Raw genomic sequence first — 11,835 nt, forward strand, 5'->3', positions numbered from 1 at the left:
CATCTATCGCATTACAGGAACATCATTTACTGCGGGATTATCGTTTTAGCCGCGGAGTTGTCCCGCGAAGCATGAAAACAAATAGCATTGTTGATCATTTTACGATTAAAGCGAGCATCTTTGTATAGCATCAAAAGCATCAGAAGGGTTCTTTTACAACACAAGAAAACACAGAAATGCCGGAAATTAAGATACAACATGTAGTTTCGTGTAGCAGTGAGGATAAAGTAAGTAGGAAATCTCTTCAATGATTTATCTAATCGCAGCCCAGTTTTAGTCTAAGGCCTCATTCCCAATGACACTCCTCCTCCTGGCGTTGAGTAGAAATCAGAAAAAAAACTTGTAATTATACGAATACGTTGGAAACAATTGCATAAGCATTCAGCCAAAGTCTCCGCGGAGTTGGATTGAACGACAGTTTCATTGGAAATGAGACCTTAAAGTCCGGAGTGTACATAGTTATGCCGTGTATCACCCTAGCTACATGTACCAGTATTGGTGAGTGCTACTAGACAGAGGCAAGGGCAGTCTCAGTCAAATGATTACTCTGTGGACAGTTAATTTGTAAATGGATTGTGATTAAGTGCCCTGATTGACGTCTGAGTACCACACTTGCCCAGTGAAACATTTACCTGAATTATTTACCCCCTCTCCACCCCCTATATACCCCCAAGCAGACAAGTCTGTGATGACTACACTCATAACATCAAAAATATGTGCAAGTATTCATATTTGTCCTGTGTTCTAACTTAAATAATATATTAGTTATTATAATATTTGATTGCTTTTAGAACAACCCGGCAGAGAACCTGTTAAAACCTGAGGGCAAGGCCAAGTGGAAAAGTGCAGCCTTAGGTGAAAAGCAAGTGTCTGTGGTTCTACAGGTAAAGCAAGATGTGATTGTTGAGCTTTACCATCTTAACAGAACTATATCAAGCCAATGCAGTCACTCTGATGTCTCACACATTGCAGTTAAAATTGAGGTTAACTTACAAGCTGTGAGATTGGCTCGTTATGGTCATTTACTTTAATCACACAGTGTGGCAATAGGTCATGATGTAAGCCATCTGGGTTTGACTGTACTCAGTACTAGTAAATTCAATCCAAAGTTTATTACCAAAGACTGATGATTGTTGTATTATACAGTATTACTTTACGCTCTTTTTCCCATATTTCTTCTTAGAGATATCCGTCCAAGATTACTACTGGCAGACTGAGAGTAACATCTAACATCAGATGTATGCTGCATTATTAAATGCTTATTTTACCATATTTCTAGTTTGAGAAATCTAGTCAAGTTCACCAGATAGATATCGGCAATGAGGGAGCAGCTTTCATTGAGGTCTTGGTGGGCAAGTCCACACAGACATCTGACCAGGATTACCAGGTGATCACTGATTGGAATGTTCTGATTTTAAGAATTTATGACTTAACAAATACAGTATCAGAATACAGTAAAATTCACAATTTTACCCATTTCTTCTTCTTCTTCATGCCATGGTCAATTTAAACCAAATTCTTAACATGTATTAAGTTGGCTAAAATAAGTTGTTTATTTTACTTTTTTCCTATCATGCAAGATCTAAAAATGTTCCTTATGAAAAAGCTAAAGATACGTCAAACTTTCTGTGGTTAAGTAAATGAGATTTTAGAAATCATTAGATTTGTCTATTTTTCCCATTCAGAACATCTGATCCCCTACAATTGATATTTTGCTATAATTTCATGTTCTATAGCAATAAGGCAGTGCAATCTCCTAAACTTAACTTTGAGGAGATATAGCAGTTAACAGTCTTTTTCCTTTTTCAACGAACCAAGGTCCTTGCTGTGAGAATGTAAAGATCAAATAAGTAACTTGTATTATTATGATTATTATTATTATTAATTGCAAATTTTTTAATTTTTTTTCTGTGTTTGCAGGTGCTCCTGGTGGCCTCAAGTTTCCTCAGTCCTATAGAGAGTAGAAATGGCACCAACATGAACAGAGTGAGGATCTTCACTGCAGATAAGCTGTCCAAGGCAGTGGTGGAACAGAAGTGGGACAGGGTCAAGGTCGTCTGTACACAGCCTTTCAATAAGGTATGGTGATTACTTAATAAATTTGGAAAAAAAATGAATTTGACTTCATGACATTTTCCAAAATAATGTTTCTTAGTAAATTGCATTAAAATGTTGATTCAGAAGTTCTTAAAAGTAAGTTGGCCTCATGTCAGAAATTACTTTTTATGGAAAGGTAAAAATGATTTAACTTATAAAGGAGCAATACTGGAAGTGATGATATATCATTTATGGTATAAAAAAACACTTGTTTGTTTATGGAACATGACACAGAGCTCAAAATTTACTCTAGATTGTTTTATTTGAAAGTTGCCTTGTTATTGCTGCTGTTCTTCAAAAATCAAAGAATGAATTAAAATTGAAATATAATTGATGAATTTATGACAAAAAATAAACAATTTGTGAATTTGAAAATTCAACAACAGAATGAGGCAAAAAAGTAAGACACTGGATTATTTGGATTTTTTTCAGGATTTATATTTACTTTAAAACCCCTTAAAATTTCATACAGAGCTTGGTGTAATTTACTGACTGATTTACTAAAATATATATTAGAGACTGCTGTGTGTGACAGTTACAAGTATTTTTATTATTTCAGAATATACCTTATGGTCTGTCATTTATCAAGTTCCATTCTCCACCAGACAAAACATCACAAAATGCAACAAATGAGGTATGTGAATTCTATAGAGTTAAAATTTATCCTATAGTTATAATCTATTGTCTTCTTCTGTGATAGACGAAATTAATTTTAACCTTTAATCAGTGCAATTGCTCTGCAACATTGTAACTCATGGACTTTCATATATTAACTTAAAGTCTATTAACAAAAATCTAATTTTCAGATATAACCTCTGTTATTTAGTGTCTTTTTCTTAAATGGCAATACATTGTCTCATCCAAATCACCATTATAATAATTACTATGCTTGATGTTGGGTCTCCATTATATGAGTCAATTAAATCAACATTCTCAATTCTTGGCATTTTATTTATAAAAAGTAGAAATTGGACATTTTACCAAGACCATAGGCATAACATTTGACTGCTTTTGGGTATGCCCATGTCATTTGTTAATGATGCACATTAGTAAAAATAACATTGTCTACATCTTACATGTGTATTTTATTTGTTTTCAAATCTAAAAAGCTACTTACAATTCACTGTAACATAAACACTGGTTCCACACAAAATGCCAGCACATCATAGCCTGCCCAATAAACTGAACAAATTTGATTTCTTCAGTTACTGGCCACTGCTTTTGCTTATGATTAATAGATTTTTAGATCCTGTTTCCAAAGGGATCAGTAGGATGAAATTTTTTAATTATTTTTTTCACAAACTGCTGTTATTTATCCATTTTAGAGTGGCTTGAAACTTGGTGCCTTCTCTCTGAAGACCACAGATGAGGATCAGTCGGTGTCAACTGGCAGTCTCTTTGCCAGCAGGAAACAAGAACCAGAGCCACTCACTGGTATGTACAGGGCAAAGCTATATAACTGAGAATTTTACATGTTTGTAATTTAAGGCACAGTTACACTCCATTTGTGACATCCCAATTTAGTGCATTACAGACTACAGGCAGTTCCAGGGTTTTGCTCCGCAAATCTGTTCCATATAAGACTATTAAGTCTTCTTCCTTAGACCTTAATTTGATAGAGGGGGGCAAGACCTTTTGATTAAAAAGTCATTATAATTGTTTTTTGTGCATGACACTACAACTATTTATGACAGTCTATTGCAAGTGAGTGTTGTTTATTGCCACTAGGTGCCGCTGCAGTCAGGGCAGCCTCCAAACTCTCTTCAGAACAGTTAGAAAGCAGAGAAAAAGAGAAGAATGGACAAACTGTGGTAAACATATAATTGTTTCTGTGAAAATGATTTATGAATTAAACATCTGATAACTTTTATAATAGAGAATCTGATAATGTTGCTTGTTGACAGTGGTCATTGGAATTTAACTGAAAAATATCATTAGTGTATTTGTTTTCTACACCTTAACGAGGTACATAGCATTAGATTTTGAAAAATAGTAAGACTGCTATCCACTAAATGCAGGGCCAACTGCCACTTGGTGAGCACAAAATGCACTGCTGCCATCTATGACTATTTATTTTAGACCCCAGCTAAGAGAAAACATGAAGACTCACACAGTGATAAACCTTCAGTACCAACGAAAAAACCTGTTGTGAAAAAACCTGAGGCAGCAACATCAAGACGAAGAAGTTCAGACAGTGACACACCACCACCAAAGAAGAAGAAAAGTACTTTGTTTTAACTTGTTTGGTGAATAGGCATGAGACTTATGTTTTGGTTTTATTTTCCTAGTTCATTTCCACAAATGTCCATTCTTCCTTGCAACTACAAATGTTTATAGTGCATAAAATGTTGTGAAAAACAGTAACTTATAGCAGGGATACTTGAAAGTATAAATAAGTTTCTTATGCTTGGAGTATGTTAAAAGTTTGGGCATTAAAGATATTTGTGTGAAGTTTCATGGAAATTAAAACTGATACATTTTGTAGCTTGTTAATAGTACAAGAATTGTTTTCCTCCTAATCAGCCCAACCTGCTGCTGTGAAAAAGCCCAAGCCATTCAGAGAGTTGATGAAGGGGGTGGTATTTGTGATGAGTGGCTACCAGAACCCCCAGCGAGGAGAACTCCGAGATAAAGCCATAGAGATGGGGGCCCAGTACAGACCAGACTGGGGGAGGGGGTGTACACACTTAATGTAAGTACCAAACTGGAGGAGGGCGTACACACACCTCATGCAAAAAAAAAAGAAGAAGGGGGTGGGGGGGTTACATTCAAAATGTGAGTTTGTGAGTCATTGTTAGTAAAATGGTTAACTGGCTAAGATTCTCACAAGAATCTGCTTAAAATACCCATTCTCTTGAAGTCTTCATCAAACAAAGTCCTGGAGTTCTGGTTATAGCACACTGTTCCTGGTTCTAGTGGGTCAGTTATCAACACAGCCCATGACACTCACACTCTTTCAGGTTGAATATAATTTGGTTTCGTCCTTCAGATGTGCTTTTTCCAATACTCCAAAATTCCAGCAGGTGGATGGAAAGGGCTGCATTGTCAGTCACCAGTGGATCAAGGACAGTCACAGAAATAAGAAACTGATGAACTGGAAAGAGTATGTATCCCCACTCTTGTCACCATATTTTTTAATATAATTAATATGATTTATTAATATAATTTTAAAAAAGAAAAAGAAAATTGTCATTTGCGCATTTCTGGTTTAATTCCAACGATTCCAAGCCAAAAATGCACAAATGACAACTACCCTGGAACTTTTTTAACTCCAACATCTTATGTCTGTCTGGTAACATCATGTTTTCCACTAAAACGTGGCTGTTCTCTGCCTTATGTTCTATGCTCTCTTTTCCTAAGTAAGGTTTCTTATTCTTGTGTACTCCAGCTATAAAGTGAGAGGGTCCAAAACTCCCCCTGGACTTCAAGATGCAGGGAGCTCTGGATCAGAATACTCTCCAAGTGAGGAGGAGGAGGAAGATGTTGAGGAGGAGGATGAATGGGAACCTAAGAAAAAAACAAAACCACAACCTAAGCAGGTCACACCAAAGACAACCCAGTCTAAGAAGAAAAACGACAAGGATGAGGAAGAAGATGAGGAAGAGGAGCAGGAATGGGATCCAAAAAAGAGAACAAAAGCTCCATCCAAGAAGGAGAGTCCAAGGAAGCCAAGCCCCGTGAAAGATGGTAAACAAAATGAAGAGGAGGAAGATGAGGATGAGGAGTGGGATCCAAAGAAAAGATCAAAACCTCAGCCTAAGAAGGTGGAAGGTAATGAAAAATGTCATGAAAAATATATATTGTGATCTGATAAGACTTCTTTTACATGATTAATGCCTTGTTTAATGTATATGTGTGTCTTGCATCACATTTATGGTCATCATTGAGGCTTTTTAATTTGCTTTTCACTTTACTTGCTTTATCTTTATCTGGCTGTTTTTAATTTGAGTAATATTGTGTTACAATATAGTGTCAGAAAGTTTGATTATTTAGATAATAAATATAAATAGATAAGTTATGAAAATAATGTTTTAAGGAGCAATGAAATTTATGAAATGTGTTATATAAGAAAATTTTATTATTATAAGTATTATAATTGTAAGTTATTATATTATTCACCAGCCTCCCCAAAGAAGAAGATCCCTGATCCCAGCCCAGTGAAACCTACCACCTCCCCCAAACATTCCAATGACAGTGGAGATGACACTGACGCCTATGATGCTGCCACTGACGTTGGCTCCGACTCTGAAGATACGGAAGATGAAATAAGAAGGTGAAATATTTTATTGCATAGGTCATTACACAAAGAACAAAGTATTTGATTGTTTTTTGAATGAGTGTTTTTGATTGAGTTGGCAAACTTGATTTGTAAATGGTATCAAGACTGGAATACCTATGAATTTTTGTTGTATGCAGTGCATTCTGGGTTAACATTAGTAGCTAAACTATTCACCAAATTAAAAAAGAATCTTGTCTAAAGACATGCTTAAGACACTGTCTGTTAAGTAAGTTACACTTAATTATTATTTATGTAATAATAACTGTTATTAATATTATTGTTATTTCTGTTTGTAACCAAATGCACCACAGAAATAGCGACTGTACAAATGATTTTTTTCCTGTGGTAGAATAAAAGAGGAGCAGTCGAGAGACAAAGGAGAAGGAAAGTCTTCTAGTAAAGATGGTGGCTCAGGGGACTTGCCTGACCTGCCTGATTTCTTCTCTGGAAAACATTTCTTTTTGTATGGAGACTTCTCTGCTACTGAACGAAGGACAATATTCAGATACATAACAGCATTTGATGGGTAGGTTGTAGTAGTAGTAGTAGTAGTAGTGGTGGTGGAGATTGTAAAGTAATTAAGAATTTAAAGACTCAGAACTATAAAAATACACATTTTCTTGGGTTTGAAGTATTTCACTTTAACTGTAACATTGGCAGTCTTATTTACTTGTAAATTTAAAGATTGTGAGATAGTGATACCAATTTAATCATGCATTCATGTGGTCCTATTTTACATATATATTTTTAGACATTTATATATGATTTAAGATATTGTATTGGGTTAAACCCCATTTTCAAGTTAGGGAACTTTCATTAAGTTTCAACTTATACCAAAGCAAAAATCCATCCTACAAGCTTTGTTTTAAAATCTAAATAGTTGTATACGGTGACGAGTTATGTGAAATCCACTGCTTATTGAACTTTTTCTTTTCAGAGAATTGGAAGATTACATGGATGACAAGGTGACCTTTGTGATCACAAACTCTGACTGGGATGATAAATTTGACCAGGTCAGTAAATACTCTGTGGTCGGGTAAGAAAACAAACCTCATGGTGTTACAGATTGTGACAAAAATTGTCCCATGTAGATAAATTGACACAGATGATCTGTTGATGTTAGTATTTATTTATGTCAAATAAGTGCATCTCTATGGTAAGCTGTCAAAATATTTATATTTCTTTTTTTTTTGCGTGAAAATAAAACTTTTTCTCAGGAAATGTGTCATTATGACCAGTGTAGCTGGAAAATTCACACAGGCATAACTATAAGAAACAATGACATCAACAACAATGACATCAGCAAGAAGGCTTGATATCACTACGCTTTTCATTTCAGTGATTTTTCTCCATTGTAAAAGAGATACCTGTGTTAATGTTTCTGTGACCAAATATACATTTTTTTTCTGTTATAGGCATTATCGGAAAACACCAATTTGATCTTTGTGAGGCCAAAGTGGATCTTGGCCTGTCACGATAAGAACAAGCTGTTGCCATATCAACCGTACATTGTGGTTCCTGCATCATGAAAACTGTCATGGCGAGAGTAGGGATTTGCAATATTAACAGATCTTAGTACTGGCTGTTGCCATATCCACCGTACATTCTGGTTCCTAGGTAATGAAAACTGTCATGGCGAGACCAGCGTTATGCAACGTTCACAGATCTTAATACTGGCCCGATTCCAGAGTAAATTTGTTATGTTACTGGTCATGGTATTACTCTCTACCAGGGCTGCAGAGAAATTTTTTCACTAGATTTGCAAAAATATTCCTCTGGCTGCTTCTGTGGACATTGCTATCCAGTCCAGCAAGAATATATGAACAGAATTTCAGAAATTATGCTGGGATGAAAGCAGTCTGATGAAAAGAGAATTATGTGAAAGAAACGCGGGCTGTGAAGTCAATGTTCTATCCTCCTGTAGGAAATGGTCAAAAGTATGAAGATGATTGAAAATATTGTTTTTTTTTTTTCTAAAGAACCCTGCCACATAGACAATTAAAGAAAAGGGTAAAAGCCCATTGCTTACAAGATGTTTTACAAAAAATAATTATGAACTATTGTTTTTATAATGATAACTTTTTTTATGTAGAAATGGTGGACACCATTGTGTAGTTACATCTCTTATTGTTCTTTTTATAGAGTCTGTTTAATATTTGTCACAATATTGAAAATTTAAAAATAAAGAGATGATAACCTCAACCATTTGTAAACTTTGGAACATCCTGATAATTTCGTTCTGCGTGTAATGGATTCACTGTGGTGAAGAGAAACATATCTGGTAAATACCAATGTCGTTATTATAAACACTTAGCCAAATGCTATCGACCATAATCTGTCATGAGTTAAGTCAGCGTTCCAGCAAGGTGACGTCCACTCTACACAGCCCTCTTCCAACTCTGTGGGTGCAGCAGACGACCCTGTTCATTCCGAGGAAAATACTACGGTCACCCTCATTGGCCATTCCATCAAAAAGGTAGTCACGAGGAATCACGGTGGTTCCCTGAAAGAAATAAGTGATCACCAAACCATTCAAATTTCTCGACATTGCGTCCGTTTGTCGACCTGCAGTCAGTCCACAAAATTGAAGTGTTTCTTGTATTAGCCAAAATGACGTTTCTTTGAAATTAATTAATCGTCGAATTGTTTGGCATATTACCGTACCCACCAAATTAACCGAGGATGGTCTGATGCTTACCTTGGTACCTGCGTGATTATCCCACGTCACCTTTGACCGTTCTACAGTCAGGGACACCACCCCGTTGGGCTGTATAAACCCCTTGATGGCCTGGTGAAGCAGGCTGTTTCCCGGCGCGGCGTACAGACCACGCCCTTGCTCCGGACTGAAGCTCATGTAGACGTACAGGCCGGAATCCACAACTTGGACATCTGAGCCAACACCACCTAGTCGTTAATGTGGGGAAAAAATCTTTACTTTATTTCTAATTTAAATGTACAAATCCAGATCATAACTTGGTGTCTCTTTTTATTTTATGAGAATGTTACTGATCCATAATTATTCTGTATATATCTAGACGTGAGCTTTTTCGGCGGAAACGCAGAATTCCGCGTTTTTTAATTCAATTCTGATGATTCCTGAGATTCGTCTTGTCTGAGATTCGATAAATGTTCAGGCTTTTTTTTTTAACCTGAGCTCATGTCTGTATATCACTCGAATTCCTAGGACAGTCAGTGGTGTCTTACCAAAGCCGTTGCTCCCGTGGTCTTCGGATACTGTAAACACATGACCTCGCGCTTGCTTGTTAAAATACATGACGAAACGAACTTTGGTGTAGTTCGTTCCCTTAAAATTGACCTGGATTTTAGAAAAATAATGAGAAGAAACAGATCATCTAAAAAAAAAAAAAAACAAGTCAATGTCTTAACATGTCTTAAGAATTGAAAGCGTTTTTTAACTCCATGAACAGTTTTCAACATCACTGTTCACAGATCTGATAAATCCATTTCTTCAACTGAAGATCATTAAATTGCATTATGAACTTTTTTTTGCCTGTGAATGTTTCCCCTTACCTGTAATACCGCTGTGTAACTACAAGAGGTATTGTACAGTCTCCGTAAGGGATGATAAAGGACCACGTGAGCATCAGTGCTGTTGAAGTTGCCTTTATTTAGATCAACAGATGCGGTCGCAGGACCTTAAAATGTCAATTAATTAAGTCGCGAGAAAAAAGATAATCATATACTAACAGTGCTCTTAAGCGAATTTTGTTTTTAAACGTTGTTGACCTTGATATTTGACCATTGAACCCTTTCTATATAACTATTCTCCGGAATTTAACTTAAAATGCCCAACGAGTACTAATTTTTTTACCCTGCAAGTTTCCATTTTTAGAAATTTCAAAATGTTTTTTTTAACTGACCAAGTGAAGAACATAACAATATATTATTGTAAGTAAGTTAAATTAATGCGAGACATTTAAAAATTATGAAACAATGGACCTATTTTCAAAAAAAAAAAATATTGATCATTGCGTTAATTTTAAAAGTCCATACGAATATTCACTAAAGTAAAGACTAAATTTGGAGAAATTTTGAAGGCACAGAATGATCGTTGGACCTTTTTAGAGCAAAAATTCAATTTATATTGGAAAATTCAACACTTTTTCCTGATTCACCAATCTAGGCCACACAGAGGCTAAAATTTTCGCGAGTGACGATGAAATATAGAAATAAAGAATTCGAAGATTAGTTTACAGATCTTAATTTTTTTCGACAATTTTGGATGGGGTGTACCTTGGTGGCAGTGTAAAAATTGCTGAAATTTCAAGGATTTTTTTATATAGAGGTGTATTCCATTTTTATTTTATCTTGATTCTAGATCTATGACATCTGTTTGAGTCATATAGCTCACCTGTTGAGTTCAGCCTTTCTCCATGATAGACAGACCACGTGTCGGTGTCGGGTTGGCTGTGCTCTAGAAGAAATTGGTTTACAAGGGATGGTATATATACTTTAAAAGAGTAAGTTACATATGTGATAATGTATGTTTTGAAAAATATTATATACTATCAAGTTGTCTGGCGTTTTTCCTGAGATAGGTTTCTGGAGCCTGCATTTAATGCACAGCAGCTTATGTTATAAGAATGTCTTTGATATCCCCGTTTTGGTTAGAAATCATTTTTGAGGATGTGTGAGAAGTTTACTTGGGAGTATTAAAGCTCATTAAACATGGCATGGCTGATTCTGTGTCTGCTTATTATTATTATCCATTACCAATATGTTTAAACACTATGAATACCTTACAAATCAATGTCGGTGAAAATACGAGAGAAATAGAGGGGTGGACAGGCAAATCTTATTATCTGCCAAAAAAACGATGCAAATAAAAATGCAAAAGCAAAGCTTGTGGCGACAGAAAATGTTTTAAAAACCAACCTTTATCAACCAATGAAACCGTTCGAAGTGAATTAAAAAGCACAATGACAGTGCAGACTATGACCCCACCAAGAAATCCAGTCCCGCCAAAAATCACCATGATTCCGACGTCATCGTATTTAGATCGAATTCTTGAAAGCCGGGCTCTTCTTTTTCCGCTCACGTCCATTGTGATGTAATATTAGTATAAACCACTTAGCTTAACAGCCCAATATATAACACAATGTTACGACACGTGCGTCTGTCACGGCCAATTGATTATAGGTTAAATTTTTAACAATATGAAGATCATGGAAGCTATCTACTATGTTCCCTATAGTATTTGAAGCTCCAAGTTGTGAATGAATTTTTCTGAGAGTTGAAATGCGCTATTCATAGTTGCACATAAAGTGCTCTCATGCGTGAAACTTTTTTTTTTCGTTTCAAAATAGAGACATTATTTTAATAATATCTCTATCAGCAAGGTGTTGTGACCTAAAGTAATTGGATTTTCATCTGTTATTCTAGGTCGATTCATAAGGCAGTGCAAGCTAATCTCCAAGAAGAGACCTCGTTATCGAAAT

General features: G+C 35.7%; 2 protein-coding genes across 3 annotated transcripts; one reads left to right on the plus strand and one right to left on the minus strand.

Moving 5' to 3' along the window:
• The first annotated feature begins 22 nt into the window (after positions 1–22).
• On the plus strand, positions 23–8,578 carry LOC106162010 (DNA repair protein XRCC1). The gene is made up of 15 exons (XM_013539108.3): positions 23–227; positions 792–884; positions 1,280–1,387; positions 1,921–2,079; positions 2,657–2,731; positions 3,423–3,531; positions 3,826–3,908; positions 4,177–4,321; positions 4,621–4,789; positions 5,087–5,200; positions 5,486–5,868; positions 6,220–6,370; positions 6,726–6,902; positions 7,314–7,389; positions 7,792–8,578. Exons 1-15 carry the CDS (start codon positions 177–179, stop codon positions 7,903–7,905), a joined length of 2,007 nt encoding a protein of 668 aa, XP_013394562.2. The 5' UTR covers positions 23–176; the 3' UTR covers positions 7,906–8,578.
• Positions 8,321–11,471, minus strand: LOC106161979 (uncharacterized). Of its 2 annotated transcripts, XM_087017714.1 has the most exons (6): positions 11,273–11,471; positions 10,749–10,811; positions 9,908–10,032; positions 9,581–9,692; positions 9,075–9,280; positions 8,321–8,879 (listed from the first exon to the last, which is right to left on the minus strand). In XM_087017714.1, exons 1-6 carry the CDS (start codon positions 11,439–11,441, stop codon positions 8,727–8,729), a joined length of 828 nt encoding a protein of 275 aa, XP_086873840.1. In that variant the 5' UTR covers positions 11,442–11,471; the 3' UTR covers positions 8,321–8,726. The 2 variants fall into 2 exon arrangements, with proteins under 2 accessions (XP_086873840.1, XP_086873839.1); XM_087017713.1 differs by having other exon boundaries at positions 8,321–9,280.
• Positions 11,472–11,835: the final 364 nt, after the last annotated feature.

This window comes from Lingula anatina, chromosome 7 (assembly GCF_051362555.1).
Source record: "Lingula anatina isolate TDL-2025a chromosome 7, LinAna3.0, whole genome shotgun sequence".
Taxonomy (NCBI): domain Eukaryota; kingdom Metazoa; phylum Brachiopoda; class Lingulata; order Lingulida; family Lingulidae; genus Lingula; species Lingula anatina.

Coding starts and splice junctions, on each gene's coding strand:
- LOC106162010 (XM_013539108.3), top strand. CDS start 177: ATGCCGGAAATTAAGATACAACATGTAGTTTCGTGTAGCAGTGAGGAT. Junction 2,732..3,422: donor CACAAAATGCAACAAATGAG/GTATGTGAATTC, acceptor TATCCATTTTAG/AGTGGCTTGAAACTTGGTGC. Junction 4,790..5,086: donor AGGGGGTGTACACACTTAAT/GTAAGTACCAAA, acceptor TTCGTCCTTCAG/ATGTGCTTTTTCCAATACTC.
- LOC106161979 (XM_087017713.1), bottom strand. CDS start 11,441: ATGGACGTGAGCGGAAAAAGAAGAGCCCGGCTTTCAAGAATTCGATCT. Junction 10,812..11,272: donor GGTTTCATTGGTTGATAAAG/GTTGGTTTTTAA, acceptor AATTTCTTCTAG/AGCACAGCCAACCCGACACC. Junction 9,281..9,580: donor CCACGGGAGCAACGGCTTTG/GTAAGACACCAC, acceptor ATTAACGACTAG/GTGGTGTTGGCTCAGATGTC.